Here is a 12,748-nt window from a genome sequence, read left to right as displayed (position 1 = left end):
GTGCTAGGGGGGGGTGACAGGAGGTGATTGATGGGTGTCTCAGGGGGCGGTTAGAGGGGAAAATAGATGCAATCAATGCACTGGGGAGGTGATCGGAAGGGGGTCTGAGGGGGATCTGAGGGTTTGGCCGAGTGATCAGGAGCCCACACAGGGCAAATTAGGGCCTGATCTGATGGGTAGGTGTGCTAGGGGGTGACAGGAGGTGATTGATGGGTGTCTCAAGGTGTGATTAGAGGGGGGAAATAGATGCAAGCAATGCACTGGCGAGGAGATCAGGGCTGGGGTCTGAGGGCGTTCTGAGGTGTGGGCGGGTGATTGGGTGCCCTAGGGGCAGATTGGGTCTAATCTGATGGGTAACAGTGACAGGTGGTGATAGGGGGTGATTGATGGGTGATTAGTGGGTGTTTAGAGGAGAGAATAGATGTAAACACTGCGCTTGGGTGGTGATCTGATGTCGGACCTGCGGGCGATCTATTGGTGTGGGTGGGTGATCAGATTGCCCGCAAGGGGCAGGTTAGGGGCTGATTGATGGGTGGCAGTGCCAGGGGGTGATTGATGGGTGGCAGTGACAGGGGGTGATTGACAGGTGATCAGTGGGTTATTACAGGGAATAACAGATGTAAATATTGCACTGGCGAATTGATAAGGGGGGGTCTGAGGGCAATCTGAGCGTGTGGGCGGGTGATTGGGTGCCCGCAAGGGGCAGATTAGGGTCTAATCTGATGGGTAACAGTGACAGGTGGTGATAGGGGGTGATTGATGGGTAATTAGTGGGTGTTTAGAGGAGAGAAGAGATGTAAACACTGCATTTGGGAGGTGATCTGATGTCGGATCTGCGGGCGATCTATTGGTGTGGGTGGGTGATCAGATTGCCTGCAAGGGGCAGGTTAGGGGCTGATTGATGGGTGGCAGTGACAGGGGGTGATTGACAGGTGATCAGGGGGGATAGATGCATACAGTACATGGGGGGGGGGGGGGTGATCAGGAGGGAGTAGGGGGCAGATTAGGGACTAAAAAAAAAAAAAATAGCGTTGACAGATAGTGACAGGGAGTGATTGATGGGTGATTAGGGGGGTGATTGGGTGCAAACAGTGGTCTGGGGGGTCTGAGGGGTGCTGTGGGCGATCAGGGGGGAGAATCAGTGTGCTTGGGTGCAGACTAGGGTGGCTGCAGCCTGCCCTGGTGGTCCCTCGGACACTGGGACCACCAGGGCAGGAGGCAGCCAGTATAATAGGCTTTGTATACATTACAAAGCCTATTATACACTTTCCGTGCGGCGATCGGGCAGCTAGTAACCCGCCGGCGCTTCCGAACGGCCGGCGGGTTACAGCGAGCGGTGGGCGGAGCCAGTCCCCGGCGGCTGATCGCGTCACAAATGACGCGATCGCCGCATAGCCACTCCCGCAGCCGCCCCCGCCGATGGGCGTATTGCGGTCGTTTGGGCCCGGACTTTGCCGCCGCCCATCGGCTGGGGGCGGTCCTTAAGTGGTTAACATGCAAATGTGGTTATAGGAACCCCCCCCCCCCCCCCCCAAGAGAACTCTGTGGCCAGTGCTCTGAGGCGCTACACCTGCTATTGCCGAAATTCTGTTTTCTCCCCATGTTTATTGCCTGATGAAGCGGGCTGGGCCTGCGAAACGCATTGCACTTTTTGGGGGTACTATTTAATAAATGTGATTGCTGCTATTCAGACAGTCTTTCGTGTCTGCTTTATGGAGGTAAGTCCACCACTTCCTCCCAGCAAATTTTAAAGTTTTTATCCGGTTTTGTCCTGCTGGCGCCTCTGTTCTACTGCTATTCTGTGACCAGGGCCACTGCTACAATCCTATGGAGTTCTTCTCTATTCAGCGCGTTATAAAAATGGACTTACTGTGAAAGAACCCTGAAAACCTTATTACATGCTGAGTAACGGGAACCTACAGCAGTATTTATGAGGCTCGTTTGAGCTGCAACTGCAGTGCTAGACACCATCACGGAACACACTTTCCAGCATCATGGGATTTCCCGCATCCGAAATCACATCACAATGTAAGGCCTTATTCACATCTGCTGCGCTGAAAACCGTGTGAAAGCACGTGGTAAAAACGCATACGCTTGTGCGCGCTTTAGTGCGCTTCTTTAAAGCATGTTTTGCTTATTGTAGCAGTTGTCAATAAAACTTTGTTTTTCTATGTAAATGTATTTTTTTTCCTCCAATTAGGGGTAAAAACGCATGCGCTTCTATGCGCTAACAAAGCGCACCCATTCACTTGCATTGATGTGCGCTTTACAGCTCAACACACAGAAATGCATGCAACCCTACGTTTTTGTAACACTGCGTAGCACATAGATGTGAACCAGCTACATTTAGTTAAATGGGAAAATAAATACCTTGCTGATCGCACAGGGCAGTGCGCTGTGAAAAGCGCACAGAAACGGCCCTAATGTGAACGAGACCTAAGTCAATGGGATGTCACACGCACACGGTTGATTTGAGAATTCTAATCCAAAAGGGGATGGAAGAGGCAGACCATGGGCAAAACAAACCGCCTGCAGCATAGCATCACTGTGCACGATTTCCCATTGCCAGAAAATTAAACCCACCATTGTAAATAGAAAAAATCATAAGTGTGCATCCTGTCCTCAAGTCACAAGATGTGGGCAGGTTCAGCGCTGTGTTCAGTGTGACACTGTGCATAGCAAATATGATCTATTCCACACAGAATGTGTCCTGAATTGCGGTTTACACATCATTTACGAAACTGCACATACCTGAACAAGGATCATGTTAAGTTTCCCAATGTACACATTCTCTTTCTGCGAAAAAACAAAGACAGTGACATTATTTCCTGCACTTCTGTATCTTTACACATCGTTTGATGCAAATTATGATACTTGCCTCAACACTGGTTGCATCTGAAGAGGTTTTAATGATAAGTCCAACAACATATTTCTTTATACCTGTAATTGCAACATCAAACACTTCAAAACAAATCCAGATGATTAGCAGCTGAGAGAAGATGACTCAACACAGAATGATACCCATCCTTCATTATACAAAAGAACAAAAAAAAAAAACACAACACTCACCTTCACACTGATTGCGAGGGAGTATTTTCCATCTCGTTTTGATTACATTTTCCAATATTTGCAGACCATAATACTAAAATTGGAGATGGAAACCAAGTAAGTATTTTTAGGGTAACAGTTCAGCCATATTTAAAAAGAACTCACAAAACTCACAAGCAGCTCATTCACACAAACATTTAAGACAGTTTTACTAAACATGTAATTCAGTCTATCCCATTAGAACTCATGCACAATTACTGCTTTTAGCATCCCTGCTGTTTGGTCATGCTCACACCAGGAAGAAGCAGCATCATTTAAGATGTCTGTAGCCAAATAGGCTACTAGAAGAAAGAAACATACAACATAAACAAGTATTTAGATACAGGTAGAGCAGCATAAACTGAAAAGAACAAAAAAAGAAAGAAAAAGATAACCCTATGTTCTCAAATGCTGCCAATGGCAACACTCTTCTCTGGTGTGGATTTACAATTGCAGCAAGGAATCCCATGTTAACTACATTCAACCCCCCCCCCCCCCCCCCCCGACCAGCCCACAACATATGTTTCCACTAACTTTCCGATTAACTTTTATACCAAGTCAAAACAGTATGTGTTATGACAACATTTACCTTTCAGGTATTTTCAAATGAAAATGTGCAAAATGTTTGCTACGTAACCCAAAATTATATGCAAGTCATGTGCAGTCAGCAAAAATGCATTTTTTGAATATTGCTTTCTCAGGGCAAAATGTGTAGGCGGTGAGGGGGTTGTACAATGTGACAAAAGCTTTGTGGACTTTAAACCTGTCATTTTCCCCTGACTATAAACCTTTAGTGACACGGTCAAAAGCTTTACAGGAATTTGGGTATCAAGCAAATACCTGAAAAACTGAGTGCCAGCATGATTTATATGTCCTGCTATACCACATGCACAGAAAGCCCATGTCCACAGTTCTAACACAAGAAAACTACAATACAGGAAAATACTTAAATATACTGTATGTGCCTTTGTTACATGCAAAAGCAGACAAACCACTAGGACCTCCCAAGCTAAAGAAATGGGTCAAGCTAAAGTAAGTGTCTATTCACAGTGCACACATTTTTTGCTTTTCAGCTAAACTTGGCATGGGGAATATAAAACCTAAGCATCAACAGACCCAACACTATGCATTTTGGAAAGAAATGCAACTCTGGTTGCAACACACAAGAGCCACACAAAAAGGTTTCCTTCAGAGGAAGTGTAAAAGAAGGAAAGTTCTAAAAGTAGTGACAGGGGAAAAAAAAAAAAAAAGTTATCCATTTCATCTCCTTTCACCTCATGTATGAAAACTTCCTAAGAACTTTTTATAAATGGGTTTTAGGGCTCGTTCCCACTATCGCGAATCCGCATGCGTCCAACGCATGCGGATTCGCACATGTAATGCAAGTGGATGGGCCTGTTTCCACTGTAGCGTTGTTGAGGTGCGTTTTTTTCAGCGGTAAAAAAACGCACAAACGAGTCAACGAATTCGCCTGCGAGTGGAATGCATGCGAATCGCCGCTAATGTATTTAATAGGGTTTTGTACAAGCATTTGGAATAAAGCAAATATGTTATTGCAGACATTGGAGTATTGGAAATTTTGTAGTTTGGGATAGGCTTTCTCCTCTGGCTCCCCATTAAGGGTATACATAGACTACACAGTTTTGGCGCAGGATATTGTTTGGAATAGATTTAATGTATTTAATAGGGAAATCGCATGCGGCTTTGTCATGCGGATTTCCCCGCGATTTCGCATGCTTTGCTATGGAGCGTTACTCTGGCAGTGACATGGTTAAAATCGCCTGGCTCCTTGCCATGCGAAATCGCATGCGAAATCGCGGCTAAATCCGCATGCGGAAACGCAGCCGCATGCGATTTCTTCTGCGGTGGAATCCAGGCGATTCCGCACCGCTACAGTGGAAACAAGCCCTTAATCTGTTCACACTATGCTACAACAGTTTGTTTACTGTGTATCCTGAGCAGATACGCTGTGCCTCATGATGGCTTTTTTTTTTTAAAGCAATTCTGAAAGATTTTTCTGCGTTTCCAAACATACGGTAAATGCAAAGTGAGGAAAAACGAGGTATTTAGGCGGTAAAACAATAGTCTCATTTGGAAGATATTTTTTTTTGGGGGGGGGGGGGGGGGGGGGGGGTATTTGATTATGTAGTAACCTATGGTGAGTATATTTATAGGAGTCCCTTATTTAAAAAAAAAAACAGTAAATAGAGTTTTATTTCTACTATTCTATTAGCCTGAATAGGAACTCACTTAAAACTGCAAAATGCATACAAATTGACTTTACCGCCAGGTACAGTCAGGTCTCAAAATGATCAGTGAATTATGTGCCAACATGTCCCCTAATTTCCATGAAAATAGTGATGTTCAGTAAAATTAATGCAAATTACAGCAGGAATTACTGCATGGCTAAAACCTACCAGAATTGCAAAATGTTATTACCACATACAATAAATTACTTATACTTGCGTACATTTGCTCAAAAACCCTACCAGAATGGAGGCCCATTATGTAACCAGCTCTGGAATCCCAAGAACACAAGGAGAATGGAGAGTGGGTCAGATGTCACATTATTATTATTGTTTCTCGGTGCTCCTTTCAGTTATTCGGACAGGAATAACTAATATTTTTTTTTCTTTTGGATTGACACATGTAACCTAATTTCCATTTTTAAGGTATTTCACAATCTAGGAAAACATTTGTGTGAACTATGGCTTTAATTTCGTATGCAGTCAAGTAAATAGGATTCTCTACTATCCCTAAAAAACCAGCAGGTGGCAGCAGCTTCACTTTGCAGCTTATTTTGAATGCAGGCACACAATACAAATAAAAGCAAGAGGTTTTGTATCAGGGTGATACCATTTATTAACGAACGGAAAAAAAAAAGTAAACTTTCAGCGATTTTGCCTTCACCAGACTGAATCCTGCACATAAGGGAAACAAAGTGCTAGACCAGCTATTGCTGGTCCAGTGTGCCAGAAATGGATAGTCTAAGCAAAGCAAGTAAGGGCTGTTTCTCACACACAAAAAAAAACCCCACTAGCGATTGCATATAGCTTTCAGAGTGAAACAGCTGTAAATAATAAATATGAATCAGTAACATTGATTGTTCTTCCGTGTCAGTATGGCATCTGATTTTATTAACCACTTTACCCCCACGCGTACGCATTTCTCCGTTCCTTTTTCTATCCTTTCACCACCAGGGACGGAGAAATGCGTACTTTCCGCGTTCCCGCCGCTTGCCCGCGCTCCCGCTCGTAAACTCGCCGCCGGCCGCTCACCCGGAGATCAATGAACGAGAAAATCCATTCCCGTTTGTTGATCTAAGCCCCGCAATGATCCGCTGCTTCTCCGATAAAACAGCGCGATCATTGTGAAAAACATACAAAAACGTTCCCAGCCTCCTAGTACTTCCTGACGCTTGCAGGTCGCATTAAACAAAAAGTTACTGTTGCCATCTTGTGGCCAAATAGTAAAACTACACCCTAAAGCATTTTTCACATACAAATAAATTAGTTTTACACAAAAAATTAGCTCCTTCCCTCCCACACCAATTTTTTTTTTTTGTAATTAAAAAAATACATAAAAAAAATACATAAATTATTACCTTAGGGACTGAAGTTTTTAAATATTTATGTCAAGAGGGTATAACACTTACTTTATAAACTATGGGCTTGTAATTAGGGATGGACGCAAAACTGAAAAAAAATGCACCTTTATTTCCAATTAAAATATTGGCGCCAAACATTGTGATAGGGACATAATTTAAACGGTTTTATAACCGGGACAAAAGGGCAAATAAATGTCATGGTTTTAATTCCAGTAGCATGCATTATTTAAAAACTATTAAGGCCAAAAACTGAAAAATAATTTTTTTCCCACATTTTTCCTATTTTCCCATTACAACACATTTAGAATAAAATCATTCTTGGCATAATGTCCCACCTAAAGAAAGCCTAATTGGTGGCAAAAAAAACCAAGATATAGTTCATTTCATTGTGGTAAATAATGATAAAGTTATAGACGAATGAATGGAAGGAGCACTGAAAGGTGAAAATTGCTCTGGTGTTCAAGGGGTAAAACCCCTTCTTTTGTGAAGTGGTTAAAATAAATAAAAAAAAAAAAACAAAAACAACTAAAGGCCCATACACACGTCGGATTTTTTTTAACAACCCGTCGTTGACGTCCCGTCGTTCAATCGTCCGGATGTCAAATCGGGCGTGTGTACAGTCCGTCATTCAGGTGATAAGACTGGTGGATCGCTCAAGACCAGTCTTATCACCTGAACGACGGACGGATTTGACGTCCGGATGACTGAACGACGGGACGTCCAAATGACGGGTGGTTTATGGGCCTTTAGAATACATAACGTTTAAAGCTCAAGTAAGCCACCTTAACTGTTGGGGTCACAGCTTAACTTACATGCAGAGTCCATATCCAGGACAATTCAGGTTTTATTTTGCACCAATCAATATTTTTCATGGTACAGAGTAACATTCTAACCCGAAAATTCATTGAACTATATTCTACAACGCAGGCCACCCGCAGCGATCGTTCGTTCTTAAACAACCGCGATGTTGATCATATTGTGTAGGGTAGTGCTGAACGATTTTCGGTTTTAAAACCGAAATCGTGTTTAAGGGCAAGACCGTTTTGCAGTGGTTTTCCCACACTGCTGCTGGTACCTGCTCTGCTCTCTCCTGGCTTTCCCCCGTAAAGTACCGACCCCCCCTTGCACCACCGCCGTGCAGTGGGCCGCTGAGACGTGGCAGCAAGCGTTGCCCAGTAACGACAGATAACAGGAAGTGTGACACTGTTACATGCCCCACCGTTAGTGGGTGAACGCTCTTTGCAGTGGCTCGCCACGTGGTGAGGGGGACTGATACTTTATAAAAGGAAGGGCCAGGAGAGAGCAGAGCAGATACCAGCAGCGGAGAGGGGGAGACTATACACTAAAAGATGGTGGGGTATCTGCCTACATGCACTAAAGAGGGTGTGTGTGTGTGTGTGTGTGTGTGTGTGTTGGGGGGGGGGGGGGGGGGGAAATCTGACCCTGTACTGCGGCACCTTTAGCTGGCTTACCTATACTGGGGCACCTTTAGCTGGCTTACCTATACTGGGGCACCTTTAGCTGGCTTACCTATACTGGGGCACCTTTAGCTGGCTTACCTATACTGGGGCACCTATAGCTGGCTTACCTATACTGGGGCACCTATAGCTGGCTTACCTATACTGGGGCACCTATAGCTGGCTTACCTATACTGGGGCACCTATAGCTGGCTTACCTATACTGGGGCACCTATAGCTGGCTTACCTATACTGGGGCACCTATAGCTGGCTTACCTATACTGGGGCACCTATAGCTGGCTTACCTATACTGGGGCACCTATAGCTGGCTTACCTATACTGGGGCACCTATAGCTGGCTTACCTATACTGGGGCACCTATAGCTGGCTTACCTATACTGGGGCACCTATAGCTGGCTTACCTATACTGGGGCACCTATAGCTGGCTTACCTATACTGGGGCACCTATAGCTGGCTTACCTATACTGGGGCACCTATAGCTGGCTTACCTATACTGGGGCACCTATAGCTGGCTTACCTATACTGGGGCACCTATAGCTGGCTTACCTATACTGGGGCACCTATAGCTGGCTTACCTATACTGGGGCACCTATAGCTGGCTAAACTATACTGGGGCACCTATAACTGGCTAAACTATACTGGGGCACTCATACTCACCATCAGTGTGTTGATTCGTCATTGTGTAGTGAAAATCGTGAATCGAATCAAACGCAATTTCTAGCAGAAATCGTGCAATTCAATATTTTTCTAAAATCATTTAGGCCTACTGGATGATTGTTCTGATCCTCTTCGACATTAATAGCGATTTGCTGTGATTGTGAATTTGGGAATGATCATTGGCAGAGATACCCAATCCATCTGGCCATGGGTACACAGCTTAAGGCTGAACAGTGACTGAGCTGGAGTGAGTCAACTTGCTGAAGTTAAGGGCAATTTTACACTGGCCTTGTACACAAGATTGTCAGAGAGCATCATTAATATACACTTTGTCCAGGGAGCAGCTAAAGTGTGTTTATAGCTTCCTATTGTAAGCTTGGTTGGGAAGGGTCCTCTTCTACAGTATGGGAGGTATGCTACCGGCCTATTCTATTTGTCTATTTGTTTGTACAAAAGATAGCAAAGAAAAAAAAAAAAAAAAGCGACAATGTTCAGATAAAGGGTCTTTATAGCTGCACTTTTTGTAATAAATGTAGAAGTACAGCAATAAAGAATTTTAAATAGCAAAGTTTTGTAAAAGTAATACCTTTTAATGGCTGATACATTATACAAAAACTTTCAGGGATCTAGTCCCCCCCTTCAGGCATATTTCCAGATGTTAGCTGAAGTAAAATAATGTATGCAGGAAAATAATAAACCCAAAGATGACAGTTGTACTGGTTACTATGACCATCTGAAAGCTTGCATAAGTTAACTATTAGTTTGCCATTACAAGGTATTTTTACAAAAAAAAAATTTCACCCTACACAATCCATTTGGCTAACAGTACAGAAAATCTTGCTACTAAACTGCAAGACACTACCACCCAAACGGCACAGCCTATTCTAAGGGCTTTTTCACACTAGAGTCCGTTTCATGCGTTGACGCAAAGTTGAAACTTTGCGTTAACCAAGGTAAAATGAGAGTCCATAGACTTTCATTTTACCTTTCACACCTGCCTCTGCGTTTCGGCGCACCTGGGAGCTTCTAATCGTCGGGAGCCAGCGGTTTCCCGTCGGGTGAATTAAAAGCTACCGCCGCTGATTACGTCGGACCGCAGCATCCAGACGACACGCCACAGGCTATTCAATGCATGCCATGCGTTGTTAGATGTGAAAGAGCCCTTTGAGAGAGCTAGCAGTAAGAGGGATTTCTCAAATTTGACTAAGTACCAGTAGTTTGATGTAAATGGCCATCTACAGTCACAAAGACAGAATCAGTAGTATATGGTCAGCTATGGTCACTACTATCCAGTCAATCTTGTCAAATTACTATAATGCAGACATTTATCAAAAAAACATTCCGGTCGCATTCACAGTGGGACGTTGCGTTATAATGCGTCTGCGTTTAGAGGTGACGCACTGCAAGCAAACTGTTACCAAACTGCAACATTTCTCAACGCGACGTTAACGCCACACTGTGAACGTCCCATAGGATTATTATTGCAGTGCGGTAAGCTGCGTTCTAAGATTTTATAACGCAGCTCCGCAGCATTCCACGGTGAATGCGACCTCCAGGTTATAAAACATTAATGCAAAGGCAGAGGCAATCTGAGATGTTAAAATCATACAGTTTATTATTCAAGAAGCAAAAAATTACTAGACAATACTGCAGCTACGACTACAGAGATGCCTTAAAAAGGATATGAGTATTTGACAAAAGCAAACAGTATTACTTCACCATCAAAAAGAAACCAAATGCTGGAACCTGACTGGCTGATATGGCGTTACAATCCTATCAAAAAACAAAAAGGTTAACTAAGGTACTTAGTACATTTGCTGTTTGCAGGCTAATTAAAAATCCTGCCTTGCAACTACCTAACAGAAAAAAAAGAAAAAAAAAAAAAAAGTCCAGCAGAGAGATCACAAAACATTTCTACTTTTCATAAAGCACATCCTCCCTAATAACAGACAAAAGCTGTAGCACAGGAAAACATATGCCCTAGCAACGCACTAATATACCAAATATGTATTCTCCACAGAAATTAGCAAGGAGGGGTGAAGCTGTAGATGGGTTGTCAAAAAGTTGGTGGTGCCATACATGAAATATTTCAAGCACCATAACTGTAAAAAATAAAACACATGTACACATACTTATAAGTACATTTTTCTTGAATTAAAAGCCACTACAAAATTACTTTCTCCTATCGCTAAAGGTGGGTACACACATCAGATAAAAGTCTTTGGAAAATGAAAGATCACAGACAGGGGAGGACTGGGACCTTTTGGTCTGGAGGGAAAACACAAACTAGAGGCCCATTTTCACGGCAGCCCCAGCCCAAATTACATCACACACATGCCCCTCCTGCTACAGTGTTCTCCCCAGAATTTTTTTCCAGCCGGGTGGCAAGAAATAGTAGCCGGGTGGCATGAAAAAGTAGCCGGGTGGGTTGAGATGAAAATGCAGGGCAACTCTGCTTACAGCATAGGAGGAGGTAGGAGGTGAGCCGATGACAGCCGGGTGGTCACCAAATCTAGCCGGGTGGAGCACCCGGCTAAAAGAGCCTGGGGAGAACACTGCGCTATATGCCAAAAGTCACATGGGAAATACAGCAAGGACACATGAGGGACAGCGTGACAGGTAAAGTATAATGCACTGACAATGGGGGGGGGGGGGGGGAAGCACATAAAACATTTTGAGTTATAGCGGCCAGGGTTTCCGTCGCGTTCATTGTTTGTGATTATCGCACGGGATCGACCACATCAGCCCGAGATTTCTCAGCATCTCAGATCGATACTTTCAACCAATTTCCACCCGAAATCAGACCGATATTTTCCCACGGACCCTGCAGACAAGCCTTTACTCTGCATCATGCTGTTTATATAAACCAACTTGCCCACCCTCTAATTACTCTGTAATTAGGCATTGATTTCCCTCGGCCAGCCTAGTAGTTCACATTGCCTTATACAAAAACATGTACCAGGCACTGTACCAGCCCTAAATCATTAAATGAGAGGCAGCCTGGGGGGAAATTTTCCCCCTTCCCCCCTGGCCAGTCCTCCCCTGATCACAGACCAATTTTACCCCCTTTCATGTAGTATGAGAACATACTTTACAGTCTATTCTATTGAGCTGAACTCCCCATCATATAAAAATCTTTGCAAGATGCTGTACACAAAGATGATGTACACATGCAACAGATCAGTATCTGCAAAAGATCACTTCCTGCAAAAGATCCGTTCCTACAAAATACATTCAAAGTCTATGATATCTGCAGATCTCATACACACCTTGTGTAATGGACAATCATCTGCAGATCAGACAATTATCTGTAGGTCTAAAGATCCATCCTGGTGGATCTGATCTGCAGATGAAGGTCCGTTAAACAAGGTGTGTATGAGATCTGCAGATATAGACTTTGACTGCAATTTGCAGAAACTGATTTATTGCAGGTACAGATCTTTTGCAGATACTGATTTGTTGAATGTATACAGCATCTTGCAAAGATTTTTATCCGATGGGGAGTTCAGCTCCATAGAATAGACTGTGTAGGTATGGCTCTCATACTACATGGAAGGGGGTAAAACTGGTCTGTGATCTTTCATTTTCCAAAGACTTTGATGTGTGTACCCACCTTAAAGGTGCCCATACACTCGTCAGATTGGCAGCAGATAGATAAGAAATGCATCTGATGATCTATCTGATGCGTTTTTAGAACATTTTTTACCAGGATAGAATTCCAATAGATTTCAGTTTGAAATCTATTGAAATTCGATCTGATGGCATTTTTTTGCCATCAGATTTCCATTAAGGCCAATGCAAACTGATAAGCAATCTCATCAGATCGACCTAAATTTTCCACCCTGCCAGTTCGATGGAAATCCATCGAAATCTGCCATCGATCGGTCGATTGGCCAACCGATTTGCAAACGATCAATCGG

The 12,748-nt window shown here is 43.6% G+C and overlaps 1 protein-coding gene across 1 annotated transcript in view; it reads right to left on the bottom strand.

Moving 5' to 3' along the window:
• Positions 1–12,748, bottom strand: part of XPO1 (exportin 1) — a 101,648-nt gene that overhangs the window by 46,036 nt on the left and 42,864 nt on the right. The window contains exons 4-6 of the mRNA XM_068232383.1: positions 3,070–3,142; positions 2,879–2,940; positions 2,752–2,796 (exon numbers count right to left, since the gene is read on the bottom strand). Coding sequence (XP_068088484.1) covers positions 2,752–2,796; positions 2,879–2,940; positions 3,070–3,142 — 180 coding nt within the window. The remainder of the gene's footprint in view (positions 1–2,751; positions 2,797–2,878; positions 2,941–3,069; positions 3,143–12,748) is intronic.

This window comes from Hyperolius riggenbachi, chromosome 4 (genome assembly GCF_040937935.1).
Source record: "Hyperolius riggenbachi isolate aHypRig1 chromosome 4, aHypRig1.pri, whole genome shotgun sequence".
Lineage (NCBI taxonomy): Eukaryota > Metazoa > Chordata > Amphibia > Anura > Hyperoliidae > Hyperolius > Hyperolius riggenbachi.
The sequence above is the reverse complement of the archived record's forward strand: the minus strand, read 5'-3'. Positions and strand labels throughout refer to the sequence as shown.